Source organism: Pteropus medius, unplaced genomic scaffold (assembly GCF_902729225.1).
Source record: "Pteropus medius unplaced genomic scaffold, Ma_sr-lr_union100, whole genome shotgun sequence".
Taxonomy (NCBI): domain Eukaryota; kingdom Metazoa; phylum Chordata; class Mammalia; order Chiroptera; family Pteropodidae; genus Pteropus; species Pteropus medius.
Genome location: NW_024342473.1, coordinates 11,156,774 through 11,176,750, shown reverse-complemented (window position 1 = coordinate 11,176,750; position 19,977 = coordinate 11,156,774). Strand labels below are relative to the sequence as shown.

General features: G+C 34.9%; 1 protein-coding gene and 1 non-coding gene across 12 annotated transcripts in view; both read left to right on the top strand.

The window, feature by feature from the left end:
- MAP2K5 (mitogen-activated protein kinase kinase 5) overlaps positions 1-19,977 on the top strand; it is a 235,931-nt gene that overhangs the window by 81,313 nt on the left and 134,641 nt on the right. For all 11 annotated transcript variants that reach the window (XM_039865210.1, XM_039865221.1, XM_039865213.1 and 8 more), the window contains exons 10-12: positions 5,262-5,330; positions 5,423-5,504; positions 17,987-18,048. In XM_039865210.1, the coding sequence (XP_039721144.1) occupies positions 5,262-5,330; positions 5,423-5,504; positions 17,987-18,048 (213 nt within the window). The remainder of the gene's footprint in view (positions 1-5,261; positions 5,331-5,422; positions 5,505-17,986; positions 18,049-19,977) is intronic.
- On the top strand, positions 17,121-17,224 carry LOC120604754 (U6 spliceosomal RNA). The gene has a single exon (XR_005653405.1). It is a non-coding gene; the product is annotated as a U6 spliceosomal RNA (small nuclear RNA).

Genomic DNA, 19,977 nt, shown 5'->3' with positions numbered 1-19,977 from the left:
ATTATTGATCCCCATTTTACAAATGCAGACACTGAGACACAGAAAAGTTAAATAGCTTGCCTAAGGTCCCACAACTAATAATTAACAGAATCAGAATTTGAACCCAGGCAAGTCTTGCCCCAAGTCCATGCTCTTAACCTCTGTGTTGCCCCTCACTACCTTTGGATTTGGCTTCCTAAAGCATAGTTCTGGTAACATTTCTTTCTCACTCCACAGTCTTCAAAGGCTCCACATAACTTCTCAATAAACTAAAAACTGTGGGTTGGAACTCAAGATCTTCCACAATATGTAGTCAGCCTACCTTTATAGCATTATCTTATATGATTGAATCCTGTGCTGCTTTTTAAGTTGAACTTGTTGCCTTATCTGAACCCAGGTGCTTGCTTCAAAACTTTGATTCACATGTTTCTCTCTAATTAGAATGCCTTCACCTGTATCTCCACCTATCAAAATCTCTAACACCCTTCAAGAGTCAGCTCCAAAGCTGAACTTACTGTCACATGTGGTATATCTGTCACTCACTCATTTTCTTCTTTGAACCTCTCTAGAATTCTGTGTCTCTTTTGAGTGTTATCACATACTTCCTTGTAGTTTACTATTAGTGTATGTATATGTTTCCCCTATTATTTTGAAATCTCTCTTTAAGTGGGGAACAGATTTTACTTATCTTCTTGTTTTACTCATTGATTCATGCAGAACCTTGTGTGGAAGGCCTAGTGCATGTCAGTGTAATGACTAGATGTTCAACACATAATTTTTTGAATGACTGACTGAATAAATAAATTGTGTTCTTTCTTTTTTCAGTTTACTCATTCATCTTTTGAGGTAATGTCTTGAAAGCAGGTTCAGCTCACATACAAAATATCCCATAGTGTTCTTTGTATGGACCATTGCTCTCAGCCAGAGTATTTCTTAGCTTTTTTATATAGTAAAGGGTGAAATGAAAGGTTAAGAGTTAGAAGCACATTTGATCTTTTCCTGACCCTCTCCTGACTTTGTGTGACTTCAAGCATGTCACTTGAACCTCTCAGTGACCTCAGCTGTGAAACGGGGCTGCCTGGTGTCACAAAGGGATTGCAAAGAGCAGCAAATCACAGTCCTTGTCTAAACAGAATCACCTATAGGCCTCTGATGCCTTCATAGAATGATGAGGAAAATTTAATTTCCCAAGTCAAGTGGTCAGTTGGACCCACACTTTGAACGTCTGTGGGAGCAATTAGATGAGCGTCCTTGAAAATCTGTTACTTTTCTCTTCCCACTCAAAGTATTTTTAATTTTTATACTTCGAAACGTTTTTATTTTAGACAAAAAAACATTGTAATGTTTCTTTTTTCAGACTTCAAAAGTGGGAAAATATCACTTCAGATATTTTTAAAAGCAAGATGAATTTTGAGAAGAATAGAAGTACTTTGAATTTTTATCTTACACTAATGAATTTAGAAAAATTTCTGCCTCAAAGCACTTTAAAAATGCTTTTAATCACATTTTAATGATAACTATTTGACGATGACTGTAAACTCGTGAAATGTGTTCCTAACTAGCTTTTTTGTCAGGAAATGGTATAGGTAAGCAAGACAATTGCTAACAAGTAGAGCAAAAAACAAATAAAAATAGCCATCTTGCAAAGAGAACCTTTTTATAACCATTAATGTATTCTATTAAACCCTTCAAATCTATCAACCTTTCAGCTTAATAAATTTCCCAGTATTATTTCATTTTTAATTGGGAAAAATCCACCTAACAGGAAATTTCTTAGCATTGTATATAGCATGTGCTGATTATCATTCTTTGACTGTTTGGGGTTTCTGCTGCTTTTAAACTAGCATTTAAATGGACCATTTGATTAATCATTTGTATACGGACTGTAATCCTCCCAAATTTCCGTTCTGAGTTGTACATACTGTAAAAGACAATTATGTTGCCACAGATTAAATACACGAATTAAAACAGAATAGCGGCTTAATTTGACCTGTGATTTTGCTCTCCTTCCCTTTAGTGGAGCGTGTGCCACTCCAGCAAATAAATGAAGTCATCCATGACAGGTTGTGATGAATTGCCGTATTTATACTGTATATTTTAATAGCCTCACACTAATTTAAATTGAGCACAAAGTAAATTATAATTCAGTCACTTGACTGCTTATATTTAACTTGACAACTCATCCTTATTTGTCCTGGAGGTGTAGCAGAGAGCAGCGGAAATGCACTCAGGTATTTCAGTTTCTCACTTAACCCTTTCTCCATGAAATGCTTCATGTTCAGATTCTCTTCAGTTTGAAAATTTTAGCTCTTCCTAGTAATAATAGTAATAACAGCAACAATAATAATGAAGACCCAGGAAGTCCATACTTTCCTGTACTTCGAAAAGAAAATTAGTATTTGCCACACTTTTTTTCATTACCTTCAAATAAGAAATTGGACTTGTTTATTTTTAGCAGTTTTAAAGCTCACTCATAGGAATGCCCAAGGGAAAGAGAATTAACCTTCCACCTAGAGTGCCAGGTCTCCCAGAAAACAGAAGAGCATTTCAGTAGAGTTATTTTAAGGTGGATTTTACTTTCTCTCTCAAGTTCCCAGAAATTACTTTATCCATTTTTCTACCATTATGGAATCTCTACTGTTCTGGACTATAGCAAATACCAAAATGATCAAGGCCTATTAGAGTGCAGTGGATTGGCTCCATACATACAGTAATATTGCAACATTTTAGGCTAGTATAACACTTTTATTTATTTTGGTGTTTGTATCTTTAGTTTTTAATTCAGTTGTAAAAATCAAGCAATCCATTTCCACCCTGTCTAGAATCAGCTTCTTATTTAAAGGATTGTGGTTGTAAGGAACACTTTAATTAAATCCCACATCACTTAATGGGCACTACTGTGAGTAAGCCCCTATGCTGGGTGCTGGGTGTGTGTGTGGATTGGGGGAGGGGGCTGGAGAAAGGTGCACAAGACTTACGCTTGTCCTTGAGGTGCTCACAACCACTCTTTACTCTTTAGCCTCCTGTTTTTCAGAGGTGAGGCATGGATGCTAAAGGCAATGTGAAAGGGAGAAAGATAAAGGGCCAGAGCTAGGGATAAATTCTGATGAAGGGCTTTGGGGCTGGCTTCCTGGAGGTGGTGGCAGCATTCAAGCTGGGTCTAAAAAATAGAAAAGGTTTTATGGTCAATGATGGTGGAGTGGAGAAGGGAAGCACAACTCAATGGGAGGTAGCAGCAGGAGCAAAGACTGGAAGTAGGGGAAAGCACAGGACATTTGTGTAGATCAGTAAAGATCATCTGGTTTCACATGAGGATTGGCTTTGGGTGGGGAGTAGTGAGGGGAGCTAGAATAGCAGATTAGAGCTAAATTGTAGAAGAATTCCTCGATTGTCACACTAGATGTTAGGCCATAGGAACCCACTTAAGGTTCTTGATCAAGGGAATGATATGTTTATAGCCGGTAGTTTGGGATTAATTTCCAATGTGTTGGCTAACCATGTGAGATCATGTCATTTCTAGATTGGGGCTCTGGAGATACAATATAGCTTAGTCATACTAAGCACTGAGTAAATGTATTCTTGAAACCTTAAATAAGCGGTTCTAAACCTTACTGTGGGTAAATCACCTGACAAGTTTTTTAAGAGGTGGGCTCAATCTCAGAGATTCTGATTCCATTATTTTAAGGTAAGGCTTTGTTTAAAAGTGCTCTGATATATTTATATAAATACCTTTATATAAAGGTAATTATAATTTATAATGAGGCCAAGGTTGAGAACCATTGCTTTAAGGTAAATAATGACTTCATTCCTTTTAATAGATCTTTTAGGATGAAAGATTCCCTGTACTTGACATGGTAGTGTGGATAGCTCTAATATTTTAGGGAATAGAATTGAAACAACACTAGATGAACTTATTTTGTTGCTAAGTTTTATACAGGAACAAAAATAGAAGTGAATATTGTTGGCAAAATGATTATCGATTGGGAGAAATGTTTGAATGTTTCTTGGCAGTTTTGTATTATATTTAAAGTCTAATTTAATGAGAGCTTTTATAAATAACCCTAAAGCAAATTCTTGATAAACCGGCTGTCCCTTTTTTCCCCTCACTTTCCCTCCCCCCAAATGGATGTCATTACTATAAAATGTGTTTTAGAATTATCTTTTTCTTTCCTTGCTCTATCAGCAGTTTGCGATTCATAATTTATAGAGTTTTTCCTCCAGTATAATTATATTCTGCAGTTTTAATACAAAATGTGGTTCATTGTTGGATGGTATATAACTACAGTCTCATGGTAATCCTGAATGTTAAATTTTTGTCTAGAAATATCTAAAGTCAGAAACTCTGCCACAAATCTTAAAAAAAAAAAAAATGTCTTCCAACTATTTTATTCTCATCACTATCTTTTTTAAGTAAAAAATAATTTCTCTTCGGTTGGCTTTACTGAAGTGCTAAATAAATTTGAATAGTTGATATTCCTTTTTTAAAAAATAGTGTTTGAAATAAAGTAGAATTTATTCTAGGTAAGTTTATAAATATTTTACATTTCTGCATTACAAATCTGAATCAGTGGTTGATATTATTAAGAAAACCATAAAGCATCAGTATATACTGGGAAGTACATGGTCCTTAGAGTCAGGGAGGGACCCTAATATTACTAGGCTGAGTGGTTCCTCAGAACCTTGGTTTCCTCCTCTAAAAGAAGGAGATTAGGTGAAATAATTTCTGAGGTTTCATCAAGCTCCAACACTTTATGACATTATTAGCAAAGAAACATTATGCAGCTAGAAGAATTTAAAAAGATGATATATTTTAAAAACGCCTTATCTCTCTTATAACTAAAAACCCCACTTTAAATATCAGTTTTACTCATCACCCTCTTCCTCTTATTGCCTAGTATCTGAATTACAAGGCAATTCTTTTTAATGGTTTCAGGGTCATTCCTATCTTCCTCTCCTGAAAATAACCAATGTGGCCAAAATAGGGTGTATAAATTAAGGGCGTTATAACTTAACTGACTTTTAAAGCCATTAATAGTGACCTTTGAGACCTGGCTTTTTTCCTGGTCCCATCAATCACTTCTATACCACCTCCCCCAATACAAAGGGATAGACAGATGTGGATACAGTTTGTATTACTGGGGGTTATAATGGTGGGGAGGAGAAAGGGGGAGTGAATAGAAGAAACACCATATTTTTGGTTTTTATATTTCATAGTGAGTAAAGCTGTATTTATTTTAAAGGTGAATAAATGTGTGAATGTTGATTTTTTTTTTCATATTTAGGTCATACTACTAGATATTACACTGGAACTTCAGAAGCAAATTATGTCTGAATTAGAGATTCTTTATAAGGTAATTTTTTTTTTGGTCATTTTTCCGTATAAAGCATGACTATGGTCTTGGCTTGCAGGTTTTTAACTACTTTTGTCTTATTTTTGTTTCAGTGTGATTCATCATATATCATAGGGTTTTATGGTGCATTTTTTGTAGAAAACAGGATTTCAATATGTACAGAATTCATGGATGGTGAGTTTTCCCTTTTAAAATACTTGAAAAATGCTTTTTGTGGGAGAGTGCTTTATAACATGGTTTTGATATAGATGTCAAGTAGAATAAAAAATAATTAAAATATACTAATAATTACTTTCTTTATACTCTGAAACATCTTAGTGTTGGGAGTTCTTGGTGTTAAATATTTGTAGCTGACCTGTTATTTCAAGAATGTAATTTCGTTTACTTTTATTGAAAAATTTAAATAGAACAAATTAAATGCTAGCCTGATTAGTGGTTTGATATTTGATTCCGTACAATCTGTCTTTACTTGCAAAACAGATGTTCTGTTCTTTTAATGTTTCAATAGCCAAAACAGATTTTCTTTTCAAGAAATCTATTAACCCAATGTCCTGTGTCTTTTAGAAAGAAAATGGTTCTTAATTGCCAGATAAGAAATTGTTTTCAACACAGTTGTTTAGTTAAGATGTATTTAGTTTTCTTTGGATTCTAGCCCTTTCTCGTCTTTATTTTTCATTCATTTCCATTTTAGTAACTCTTTCTTGATCTGAATATTATGGCAAAATTCAGATTTCTTGATACTTTATCAATGAAATTATGTCGTCATTGTTATTGTTTACCCATTTTAAATCAAAGCAGTCTTTAAATTTTACGTATTCAGTTTTACAGTGTTTAACCCATTCAAATTCAACATTTTAAAATATACTTAGTTCATTCTGGGAGTTCTCAGTATAGAACTGAAGCAATTAGTTCATGTACTGCAAGACTTTTTAGTGAACCAACACTGATACCTTGATAATGTGATAAAGGATATAATGTGTTCTAAATTAGTTATAGTAGATGCTAAGAATTAAGTCTTACAACCAGAATGGGTAGTGTGACAATTACCATTCAAAAAGACTAACTAGAAAAAGTGGATTCATAGAGCCAGTAGTTTTTTGAGGATTCCTACGGTTTTCTATGTAGAAGAACATGTAAATAGAGGTAGTTTTACTTCTTTCCAATCTGGATGCCTTTTATTTCTTTTTCTAATTATCCTGGCCAGAACCTTCAGTACAGTGTTGCATACAAGTAGTGAGAGCAGCCATCCTTCCTTTGCTCCTGATCTTAGAGGGAAGACTTTTAGTCTTTCACCATTAAGTATAATGTGGGTTTTTGGTAGATGTTCTTTACCAGGTTGTGGAAGTCTGCTTGTCTTCCAATTTTGTTGAGTATTTTTATTATGAAAGGGTATTAGAATTTTCAAATGCTTTTTCTGTGTCTATTGAAATGAACATATATTTTTTTGTCCTCTATTCCATAATTATGGTGTATTCTATTAATTGCTTTTTGCATGTGGAATCAATCTTGCCTTCTTGGGATAGTTTTACTTGGTCATGATGTATAATCTTTTTTATGTGTTGCTAGATTAGATTTGTTAGTACATTGTTGGGGATTTTTACATTCATATTGTTAACGGATATTGGTCTGTAATTTTCTTTTTTTATAATGTCATTGTCTGGTTTTGGTATCAAGATAATACCGTCTTCAAAGTATGAGTTGGAAAGTGTTTCTTCTTCTATTTTTTGAAAGAGTTTGTGAAGGAATGATGTTAATTATTCTTCAAACATTTGGTACAATTTACCAGTGAAGCCATCTGGTCCTGGGGTTTTCTTTGTGGGTAGTTTTTGTAGTCAGGTGGCATCTGTTGCCTGTTAACAGGAAAAGTCCAAGCCCACTTTTGCTCGCTGCATCTTGGTATCAGAGTCGCCAAGGAAAACACAGCACAGTCAAGCACTGGATTGAACAGTGCTTTCCTCACATAAAAGAAGGAGATAGAGAAAGATGTGCTTCAGTAGTGGGAGTCAATTCCCCATGGCCAGCAGCTAGTCCTTCCTAATAGCCTATGCAAGGCAATGGGCCTTCCCCTACCCTTTTTGTGTTTCAGCAAAAAGACTTGCCGCCCCCATTCCTTTCCTACCCTACTCGTGTGGAGTCAGAAATGCTGAAAGGTGGAGGCATGCCTGAGGGTCATTGACATATACACTTAAGCAGGATAAAGCAGTACATATTGACCTGAAACAGGGAAAGATATTCTCAGACAAGGAGATAAGCCCAGCACAGGCTATATGGGCTCTTTATCTCTTGGTAAGCAAGTGCTCCAGGGCCAAAGGCTCATTCTTATGTGGCCAGTTAGAGTTTGAAAGACTGTCTTCCATAACGGTATTTTTTAAATTGTAGTATAATACATGTAACATATAATTTACCATATTAGCCATTTGTAAGTGGAAGTTCAGCAGTATTAAGTTCATTCTCTTTGCTGTGCACCTGCCACCACCATTTATCTCTAAAACTCTTTTCATCTTGCAAAACTAAAACTCTATACCCATTAAACAAGAACTCCCCATTGCCTCCTATGCCCAGCCTCTGTCAACTACCATTCTACTTTCTGTCTTTATGAATTAGACTACTCTCAGTACCTCATTTAAGTGGGATCATACAGATTTTGGGGACTGGCTTATTTCACTTTGTATAATGTGCTCAAGGTTCATTCATGTTGTGGCATGTGTCAGAATTTCCTTCCCTTTTAAGGCTGAAAATTTCTTCCTTTTTGTAGGGGGAGGGGTCGGAGGGAGGATTACCAGTCAGTCTCTTTATAATTATAAGTAGTATTTTTCAGAATTTCTGTTTCTTCTTGAGTCAATTTTAGTGGTTCAGGGCTTTCTAGAAATTTGTATATTTCATCTAGATTACTTGTTGGTGTCCAGTAGTTCATAGTATTCCTTCATAATCATTTTTATTTCTGTGAAGTCAGTATTAATGCTTCCTTTTTTCATTCCAGATTTTAGTAATTCGAGTCTTCTCTCTTTTTTCTAGATCAGTGTACCTAAAGGTTGGTCAGTTTCTTTGCTTTTTCAAAAAAATCAACTTTTTGTTTCTTTGATTTTCTCTATAGTTTTTCTATTCTTATATCATTTACCTCTGTTGTAGTATATAGTAATTTCTTCTACTACCATTGGGTTTAGTTTACTCTTCTTTTTTTTTGTAAGGTGGAAACAGGATATCGATTTGAGATCTTTCTTCTTTAATGTAAGCGTTTGCAGCTATACATTTCTCTCTAAGCACTGCTTTAGCTGCATCCTAAATGTTTTGATATGTTGTGTGTGTTTTTTTTTTCATTTATCAAAATGCTTCCTAATTCCCCACAAAGGAAATCTCTTGTGATTTCTTTTTTGACCTACTTTTATTTAGGAATATATCACTTGCCACATTGAATGTCCTTCTGTTGTTGATTTCTGATATTCCTTTGAGGTCAGAGAACATACTTTGTATGCTTTCAGTCCTTAAATGTATTGAGATTTGTTTTATGCCTTAATATATTGTCTTTCCTGGAGAATGTTTCGTGTGCACCTAAGAAGAATGTATTCTGCTATTGTTGGGTAGAATGTTTTTTAGATATTTGTTAGGTCTAACTGGTTTATAGTGTCATTTAACTATTTTCTTTCTGTGTTAATTTTTGTTATAGCTGTTCATTATTGAAATGGGGCATTGAAGTCTCCAACTAATATTTTTTGATCGAGTATGCTTTATGTATTTTGACATTCTGTTGTTAGGTGCTTAAATGTTTATAATTGTTATATCTTCTTGATAGATTGGCTTTTATTATTAAAAATGTGTTTCTTTGTCAAAATATTTATCTAAAAGTCTGTTTTGTCTGCTATTACTGTAGTCATTCCAGCTCCCCATTGATTACTGTGTGCTTACCTATTTGGGTCTTTGAATCTAAAGTGCATCTCTGTGTCTACAAGAGTTGTATCATTTTATGTGTGTAGTTGCATGTGTAAAGTGCATCTCTTGTGTCTACAAGAGTTGTATCATTTTATGTGTATAGTTGTATCATTTTTTATCCATTTTACAATCTCTCTTTTAATTAGAGCATTTAATTCAAATTAGAGTGTTTTCTGTAAGTCTTAGGTCTTTTATGTTCCTCTAGTTCCCCGTTACTGCCCTCTTTTATGTTAAATAGATATTTTCTAATGTACCATTTAAATCTTTTGGTGTTTTCTTTTACTATGTTTTTTGAGCTATGTTCTAGAGATTGCTGTTAACATCTTAACTTGTAACAACATAGTTCAGGTTAATACCAACTTCCTTTCAATAGTGTACAAAAACATTTTTCCTACGTAGCTTCATTCCTTCCCCCTCCTCTGTGTTGTTGTTGTCATATAAGTTACATCCTTATATGTTGAGTGCTGATCAATACAGTTATAATTATTGCTTTATGTAGTTGTCTTTTAAATCAGATAGAACAAAAGATTTACAAAGAAAAAAATATGTTTATTCTGTCTTTTATATTTACCAATATAGTAAGTAACCTTTACCAGTGCTCTTTATTTCTTCATGTGGATTTGAATTACTGGCTAGTAACTTCAGTCTGAAGTTTCTTCAGTCTGAAAGACTCCCTTTTATTTCTTGTATGGTCCCTCAGCTAGTGATGATCCCTCAGTTTTTATTTATTTGAGAATGTCTTAATTTCTCTTCATTTTTTTTTATAGGATAGTTTTGCTGGATATAGAATTTTGGGTTGACAGTCTTTTTCTCTCAGCTATTTGAATATGCCATCCAATTGCCTCTGATCACCATAGTTTCTGATGACTAATTAGCAGTTAATATTTTGTAATAAAATTTTTATTTTTCAATTATAGTTAGATACAATATTATATTAGTTTCAGGTGTACAGCATAGTGATTAGAGATCTATATAACTCACAAAGCGATCAACTCAATAAATCTAGTACCGCTCTGCCCCACACATATTTATTACAATATTACTGACTGTATTCCTTATGCTATACTTTTTATCTCCATGATTGTTTTGTAACTACCCACTTGTCCTTAATCCCTTTCCCCTTTTTCAGTGACCCCTCCAATCTCTCTGTCATCTGGTGACCCTCAAAATGTTCTCTGTACTTATGAGTTTGTTTCTAGTTTTTTGTTGTTTGTTTTTTGTTTAGATTCCAGATGTACATGAAATATGGTATTTGTTGTTCTCTATCTGACTTACTCCATTCAGCACAATGCATTCTAGGTCCATCATGCAGTATCTTTTTTCCATCCCTTTACTTTTAGTCTGTGTATGTATATTAATCTGAAGTGAGTCTCTCGTAGGCAGCATGTGTAAAGGTCTTGTTTTCTTATCCATTCATTCACCCTGTCTTTTGATTGGAGCACTTAATTCTTTTTCATTTGAAGAATTTGTTGATAGATATGTAGTTATTGCCATTCTTTATTCATATTTTCGATACATTTTTTTTCTTCTTCTTTAAGAAGTCCCTCCAACATTTCCTGTAATACAAGCTTGGTGGTGATGAATTCTTTTAGCTTTTTCTTGTCCTTCAACTCTGAATGATAGTTTTGCTGGATAAAGTAATCTTGGTGGTAGATCCTGGGTTTTCATTACTTTGATTATTTTGTGCCAAGCTCTTCAGTTTCTTTTGAGAAATCAGCTGCCAGTGTTATGGGAGCTCCCTTGTAGGTAACAAACTGCTTTTCTCTTGCTACTTTTAAGATTCTCTCTTTGTATTTAACCTTTGGCATTTTAATTATGTTTTATCTTGGTATATACCTCTTTGGGTTCATCTTTTTTGAGACTCTCTGAGCTTCCTGTGTTTGTATGTTTATTTCCTTCACCAGGTTAGAGAAGTTTTCCATTATTATTTCTTCGAATAGGTTTTCAACTTCTTGCTCTCTCTCTTCTCCTTCTGGTAACCCTGTGATGTGAATGGTATTACGCTTGATATTGTCCCATAGTCTCCTTAAATTACCTTCATTTTGGGGGATTCTTTTTCCTTGTTGCTATTCTGATTGGGTGTCCTCTGCTACCCCATCTTCTATATCAGTGATTCGATCCTCCTGTTCATTCACCCTGTTGATTCCCTCTCTGTGCTCTTCAGCCTCAGGTATTGTATTCTTCATTTCTGACTGGTTCTCTATTATAATTTCCATCTCCATTGTTATGTTTTCTATCTCTTTGTTAAAGTTCTCACTGAGTTCATGTACTCTTCCCCTAAGTTCATTGAGCATCCTTACAACCAGTGTTTTGAATTCTGCATCTGTTAAAATGTTTGACTCAACTTTGTTTAGGTATTTTTCTGGAGCTCTATTCAGTTTTTTCATGTGGGATATGCTTCCTTTTCTCCCCACTTTGGCTGCCTTTCTATGTCTGTTTCTATGTACTTCTATGTAAAGCTGCTAAGTTTCCTGGTCTTAGTAGCATGGTTTTGTGGGGCCCAGTGGCACGGTCCTGAGAGGGGTCCAGCTGCAGGCCAAGTTTAGCCTCAGCCTGTGCCCCTCCAGGGCCACTTGGTAAGAGTCAGCAAGCAATCCACAGATGGCTGCCAGCTGTGCTGTGCTTAAAGTTGCTTCAGGAGGCCATGCCAGAAACCAAGGCTGGCCGTCGCCAGTGTGGGGCTTGGAGCTGCTCAGCAAGTGGCACAGGGCACACTGAGCACACCACTGGATGTGGCTTGGGTAGGGCTATAAGTTGGGAGGGGCGGAGTTTCAGGAAATCTTCTGGGAAGAGCAACCTCTGTTATCCAGTTTGATGACATCTCACCTATGGTGGTGCCTGTGTCCACATGCTGGGTTGGGGGAGGGGAGGGCTCAACCAAAGATCAATGGATACCACCAGCACTTCTGCCTGGGGAAAAAAAGCCCCTCTGGTCCTCACCTCAAAGCCCTGTAACTCAGTGTCCCCCCGTATGTCCCTGGTGCTACCCCCAGTAGCCACCCTAGCACTGGAGCTCAGGGTGAGCAAGTCCGTCCCCACAAAAATCTGGTTGCAGTGGTGGGTCTCTTCAAGAGGAACATCTGTACCTGCTGGTTGCAGCTGCCATAGCCTCTGTTTTGCTCAGCCCATGTGGGACCAGGCAGCCTAGTGTGTCTGCCTCCTCCTATCATTCCAAGATGATTTCTTAATTCTTTCCCTAGTTGTAGGGCTTCTGTTCATCCAGACCCCAGGTGACTCTGCTGCTTTTTGCTCCGTGGTTTCATCACAATTTTGGTGTAGTCACAAGAGGAGATGTATAAAGCCTCTACCCTCTATGCAGTAAATCTTTTTGATAACTCCTTGTACTTGATGCATTGCTTCTTTTGCTTTCAAGATTCTCTTTTTGTCTTTGTGGATAGTTTCATAATCTGTCTAGGTGTGGGTCTTTTTAAATTTATTCTACCTGAAGTTTATTGAGCCTCTTGGATGTGTAGATTAATGGTTTTCAGCAATTTTGGGAATTGTTGCCCATTATTTCTTTAAATATTCTTTCTGCCTTTTTCCTTCTCTTTCAGGTCTCCCATTATACTTTTGTTGATATGCTTAATAGTGTCTTACAGGTCTCTAAGAATGTGTTCATTTTCTTCGTTCTCTACTTTCTGTTCCTCAGACTAGATAATCTCATTTGGTCTTTACATTCCCTGATTCTTTCTTCTGCATATGCAAGTATGCTCTGGTGAATTTTTCATTTCAATTATTATCCTTTCAACTTTAGAATTTATATATGTATAGATGTGTATATATCTGTGTGTGTGTGTGTGTAATTTCTGTCTCTTTATTGATATCCTCTATTGGGTAGACATTCTGATATTTTACTTTAGTTCCTTACACATGGTTTTTATTAGTTATTTGGATTAAGTTTTTTTTTTTTTCCATTAAGTCCAACATCTGAGCTTTTTTAAGGACACTTTCTGTTGATTACTTTTATTCCTATATGAATCATACCTTTTTTCCTTCACATGTCTCATTTTTTTGTTGTCGTTGAACACTGTACATTTTTAATAATATAATATGTTAACTCTGGAAATCAGACTCTTCCTTCTCCCTAGGGTTTGTTGGCGATGATGTTTGTTATTGTTGTTATATGTTTGTTTAGTGACTTTTCTGAACAAGTCTGTAGTATTTTCTCTTTTAGTGTATGGCCGCTGAAGCCTCTTTTTAGTTAGCTTACTGATTAGCCAAAGATTAGACAGGGTTTTCTTAAGTGCTTGGACCAGATAAATCCCCAGTCTTTGCTCGGGAGCTCTGTGTGTGTGTTGGGGCACCTTCAACACTTACCCAGGCAGTTGATAACTCTGCCTTAGTCTTTGCTTCCTGCTTGTGCTGATCCTCATTGAGCCCGAGGTAACTGCTTAAAGCCTCCTCAGGCCTTCCTGAGCATGCACACAGCCTTATGCATGTATATGTCCTAGATCACCAAGAATATGTCGGAGCTTTTTGAAGCCTCTATGGACATCTCATTCCCCAGTGTTTCCTTTCAATGCTTACGGTTAGCTTATCATTTACCTAAACTGTTATCTACCACCTTAGTCAGTTACAAAGTTAATCAACTGCTTCTAATTAGTTTCAACGAATGCCCCTAAGAAAAAGGCTTTTTGTACTAGGCAAGCTCCGAGTCAGGTTGAGTAAAGACAGCATGGCAAGCGGGATCTTCCAGGGAAGTGATGTGACGTGCCTTCTTATTAAGTCAAAACTAAGTCCACTAAGAAACACCCGGATGCATCTCAGAATATATGCAGATGTATTTGGATTACTATCATGGGAATAAACTGTTTTCCCAAAAGCCCATGTTGCAAAGAAAGAAAGGACTTTTTACTTTTTCACCTAGCAGAGGCTGAGAGAGCTCCTGAAATTTTTGCTTATGACTCCAGATTTCAGTTTTGTTAATAATAATCATGGTCATTTTAAGGAAAATGTTGAAATGGATATGACAGTAATGTTGCTTCTTGTTTATTTACTACACATCTGTTTTTATTCTACATGCAAGACACTGCTTTCTATTTTATACCCTGTAATTAGGATTAGAACACGCCTTACCCCATGAGTCCTTTTGTTCTAGTGACATGAAGATGATAACTCTGATTCATCAATAGAAATATATAATTGTTTGGCAGCTGAGATGGGTTTTTGCTAATCTATTAGCACTTTTCTTTCTGGTGGATAGTGGTATGCAGTAAAATGACTGGCTAGGAATGATCTGAGGCCAGGCAACATAGGGAAGTGAGGTCACAGAGAGCAAACCACCGACCTTGGAATCATTAGCAAATAGTTCATACTAACTATGGACAGATAAAGAAGAGGTTTCTAAATGCCTAGAATACCAACATTTTAGCTAAGATTAAACTATCTCGCTGAGTATGTGTCATAGTAATAATATCAAGTTGCGTGAGACTTTTTAAACTGTAAAAAGTTCACATATGATTTTCAATTATGTGATGTTACAGGGAAACCTTTTAAGACCTTTGCAGTTCTGGGAGTTCAAAGGTTCAGATCTTTTCTGAGCTCTGCCTTCAACTGACTCATGGTCATAGAGAGAACACTCATTTCTCTGAGACTCAGTTTCCCCCATCTGTCAAATAAAGTCATTGCATTAATCTTTAATGTCTCTCCAGCACTAATGTCTGATGATCTGATGGTCTAAAAATTGCCTTTTGGGGATGAGCTTATAGAATAGAAAAGATAATAAAACTGAATAAAAATTAAACTGAAAACAATTTGCCATTTTTAACCTAATAAGAATTATTTAACTGCACAAAGGGAACTCATCAGGCTTAATAGGAACTCTCGATTCTGAGTGGTCACATCTTTGTGTGTGTGTATGCGTGTGTGCCTCTGACAATTATCTTTAATGATTATGTCAAGGACAGGATGAATCTGATGACACAAAGCCATGTAAAGATTTACTCATATAGATGGCTAAGGAGAGTGAGATATAACCAAGATTAAATGGATATTTATAAAAACTAGTGAACTACCTCAAAATGGGATTCTTTTTTGGCTTCTTTTACTGATAATTGTAGTAATAAAATCTTTGTCTTTTTGATTTAGTTCGTTGACTATTATCCATTCCACTAATTAAGCCCCGATATATATCCTATGTAAAACTAAATCTCCTCTTAGGACTTTTTATTTGTATATGTGACTGAATTTGCACCTCCTGGTTTTGAATCACTCAAGCTGTTCACATCATAAAGGACTGGTGCAATAACCTGCATTTGTCAGTATTCCATATGAAGCTTGATCTTGAGACTGATCATCCTTCTAACTGCCAATTCATGTGCAAGATCAATGAGAACATAAAATGTTTTTCTACCATACATTCACTTTTATTGCATCTATAATAAAAATGCTGTTTTAGTAAATAAAAATCAGAAGTGTCTCTTTTTTTCATTATCTTCCCGGTACCACCCAGAGCCAAAACATAAGTTTTAGTCACACCATGGTTTTTCCGACTTCTTGTCAGAATCTGAAAATTGCAAGGCAAAATTAGTTAAAGAAGTGATCATTTTCCTGCTTTAAACAGTATAAATATAAAATGAGTTGCTTTATAAAAAAAAAAATTATTATTAGTTTTAGGTATACAGTACATTGATTAGACATTTATATATTTTACACGAAATGATCCCGCTGATTATCAACCATCTGGCTCTACACGTAGCCATTGTAATACTACTGACTACATTTCCTATGCTATGCTCCAGTTTTTTACAGGAAGAATTATTTAATGTTTTTCTCTGATATTCAATTTTAAGAAAACTTGACATAAAAATTTTCTTTTTGCAAAATAGACTTCATTGAATTTCAGAAGAATAACATGCACCATGTTAATCCCTTATGAAGTATACTTATAAATCATCTGGTAGTCAAGTGGTTAAATATGAATTTTAGTCTCTAGTAGAAACAAATTATTTCTCAAATATCCTAGATAATTCCATTGTAGAACTGAAAGACTGTAAACCTCAACTTGATTCAAAGAAAGTTTATTACATATTGTTCAAACAGTTCTCACATAATCATATCATTAATATGAATAAAGTAGTAGTTCTTTGCATATCTTTCTGACATTTTTTTTTTGGTTGTGTGTTTCTTATCATCTTCTCCTTTCCATTATTTTATAATTTTTTATTTTTCAGTTACATTTGACATTTCAGAAATTCTTATACCACTTGTGTAAGATTAAAATTTTAATAAGCATACCCAAATTTATACTTCCAAGTAAATACTAGTTCCTTGAAATAGTTACCTAGGAAAGGTGTACAGTTATTCAATGATGTTATTGGCGCTGTAAATGGTTTACAGTCCCTTCTTTTGAAACGGCTTTCAGAGAACTATACCTCTCTGGTGATATTTTTGGTGATTTTAATTCATTTATTTATTCATATGACATATTTATTGAATATCTACTATCTGCTAGCTGTGCTAACTTCTAGGTTGATGAAAATTAAAAACAAACCAACAACATGGCCATGCTTTGATTGTGTTCACAGTCTAGTGTTTTTGGCTTTTGGAAACTGCTAAAAGCTGAACTGGTAAAGGTGAAGGGAGTTAGTGAATAGCATTTTAGTGAAAAATGTTATGGCATAGGAGGTTGATTTTTCTTTTTTACCCCATAAAATGGTTTTTGAAGTGTTATCAAAAAGAATTAAAAACAAAACATTTTGAACTAAGTATCTTTGGAATAGATTGATTGCTTTGTTGATACCTAAATGGAAGAGTAACATTTGTTCAAATAGATGTTAACACTGCTGTTTTACTTTATTAGTTTTTGTGTGTATTTTGGACCTTATATTCACCAGCTTTGTTTGGTTAACATAGAAATTCTAAGTGCTCACTTTGGCAGCACATATACTAAAATTGGAACGATGCAGAGATTAGCATGGCCTCTGTGCAAGGATGACATGCAAATTCATGATGTGTTTCATATTTTTTTTATTGAATCTCAACAAGAAGTTCAAATTTCCAGTTATAAAGTAAATAAGTCTTGAGGATGTACTGACAGCTTAGAAAATATAGTCAATAATGTTTTTGAAACGTATAGTGTCAGATGGTTACTAGGCTTAACATGGTGATCACTTCTTTAGGTATATAAATGTTGAATAACTGTGGTGCACACCGAAACTATTATATATTATATGTTAGCTATATTTTATTTAAAATAATTTTAAGAAAACAAAAATTATAAGATGGGGTCCTCCTAACTTACATTTGAGAAAACTGCTACACAGAGCAGATACCTAAATGTGATTGTCCTTTTGCTCTTCAGTTTTGTGTATGTATTAAGTTTACATACAAATTCTTAACCCGCCCTTGACTAGTTTTCTTCATTTTTACGTATATGTGATTGCACACACACTTGGGAACAAAATGTAAGTAACTAGTTATGGTTTATCTGGAAGTATCATTATGTCATAAATAAAATTGAACTAAAATTTTACCCTAGATGTTTAATGAATGATATGAGAAAAAAAAAATTTCTCACAGTGAATACACAGGGCAGAGGGGAGCACAGTACACTGTTCTAGTAGTTTTATTTATATATTTTTAAAATTTATTTTTATAATGGTGACATTGGTTAATGAAAGCCAGTAAGTTTCAGGTGTACAATTCAACAGTAAGGCATATATATATTGTATTGTGTGTTCATGGCTAGTAGTTTTATTTGTAGTAACACAACATGTTTGTCTCTACAGGGGGATCTTTGGATGTATATAGAAAAATTCCAGAGCATGTCCTTGGAAGGATTGCAGTAGCAGTGAGTATATGGCTTCAACCTTATGAAATCTGAGTGATTTTTACCTCTAGTCAAGCCATATTCTTCTTATATCCTCAGGATGATTTTTTCTTTTCTTCAATCCCTATTGACTGCCAGGGCTTTCTTAACTTTCTTATCATTTTTGTGCTCTCTTCTTTTCAGAGACCAACCCACAATGACTACATAGTCACATGACATCTTTCAGGCTATGGGTACTCTGACTTGTTCTAGTTTCATATTTTGCAGGGAACTTAGTACTCTTGTTTACCAGTAAAATTTCTAGTTTCTTCAAAAAGAAAACGGGTTTGGGGGCATTTTGTAATTATAAACATATTAGAAAATATTGTTAAGGTCTAAATTATTGAAATAAAATTGCCTATAAGAAAACACTACTAAGTATTCTTCAAGATTTTTGCAGATTTTTTACATTCTTGAGTTTTAATTTTTTTCACCCACTACATCTAGGATTTATTCCCTTTGTGATTAAAAGCAGTTTTCCTATTTCCTATATTCACTGATAAACTGATGAAATATTTCAAATAAGCCAAACTACTATTTAAGCCCCAGATTTCAAATTTGGAATAATGTAGGTTAAAAAAGTGTCTAGGAGAAGTCATGGAGTGGTATAATACTAAACAATTGCTAAACTAAAGACATTCTGATAACTTAAGCAGTTTAGTATAGAACAAAGGGAGTATACCATGTACCATTTAATTAAATGGCTGATTTTCACATTCATTATACATCAAACTGACAACTCAAATCCTTTAATCCGACATGGACACTTATTTAGTTTTAGTTCATTGTAATTCACAGCTTTCCTTTTTTTCTTTCTAATTATTAGTGTGAACAGCCCAGGGTGATGAGAACTTTCTTTTCTGATGCTATTGCTGTTAAGTAGCTTCTAATCTACATGTTTAGGTAGATTAGTATGAAATTTGAGTACTTAAATCACTATTTTAGATGAAAATAAAAATGTTTCATTTCCTTTTTTAATCTCGGGGGAATGAATGCTTTGTGGCTTTTGGCAGTTCTTGGCTCTAAAGTTTAATAACACGTATTATAAAGGGCAAAAAAAGGCAAGAATACCAATTGAAAAAGAAAAAAGCATATGATTTTATATACTCAATGTTATCTATTGAACTTGGCTAAAATAAGAATCCGCCTTCTTCAGTAGAGAAGCATGTTCTTCCTGGACTTCATAAATCTTACCTCTCCCTTGTGTAGGGCATTCACACAAGGCCACTGGTCTTTTCAATTCTGCTAGAGTGGGAAGCCTGTAAAGTGAATGGAGTNAATTATTTTAGTGAAAGGCATTTAAAATAAGTGCTAGCCCAAAGCATTGTTTACATTTGCTCTTACATTTTTAAAAATTTGGGTTTTTTTTTTCCTGGAATGTGTCCAATTTCTCCAGCTTTTATGGCTCATCAGGTCATAGTAATGAAAACTGCCTGTGGCTAGAGTAGAAAAAAGGCTTTTGATAATTTTGCCCTTCATCTGCCACTTTTCATAAACTCTGCTAGGTCCTAAGCTTGTGTAATGCTTCCAAAGTATATTTTTTTAATGTAATTTGAGTAAGCTACAAACTTGGATAATCTTTGTTGCAGCTGACAAACACCAGTGGAAGGATTCTACCAGTCAAAATAAGACTAGCAAATTAATGGGTTGTATGTCATGGTTTTTATAGTACATGTTCTCACAGCCTAGCTGGATCCCCAGTATCCTTGAGTGTGTGTCCTCTAGTGTTCTGAAGACAACATCAACATCATTCCCTTGAGTTCTTTCAGTGAGACCAAGAAAGCATAAGAGAACTACAGCTAAATCAGAAACAACAGGATCAGGAGAGAGGAGGGAAATAGGTGTATAGTGAATACTTCCTTGTGCCAATCATTGGTAAATGTTTTATGTACAGATATTGCTATTTAGTCT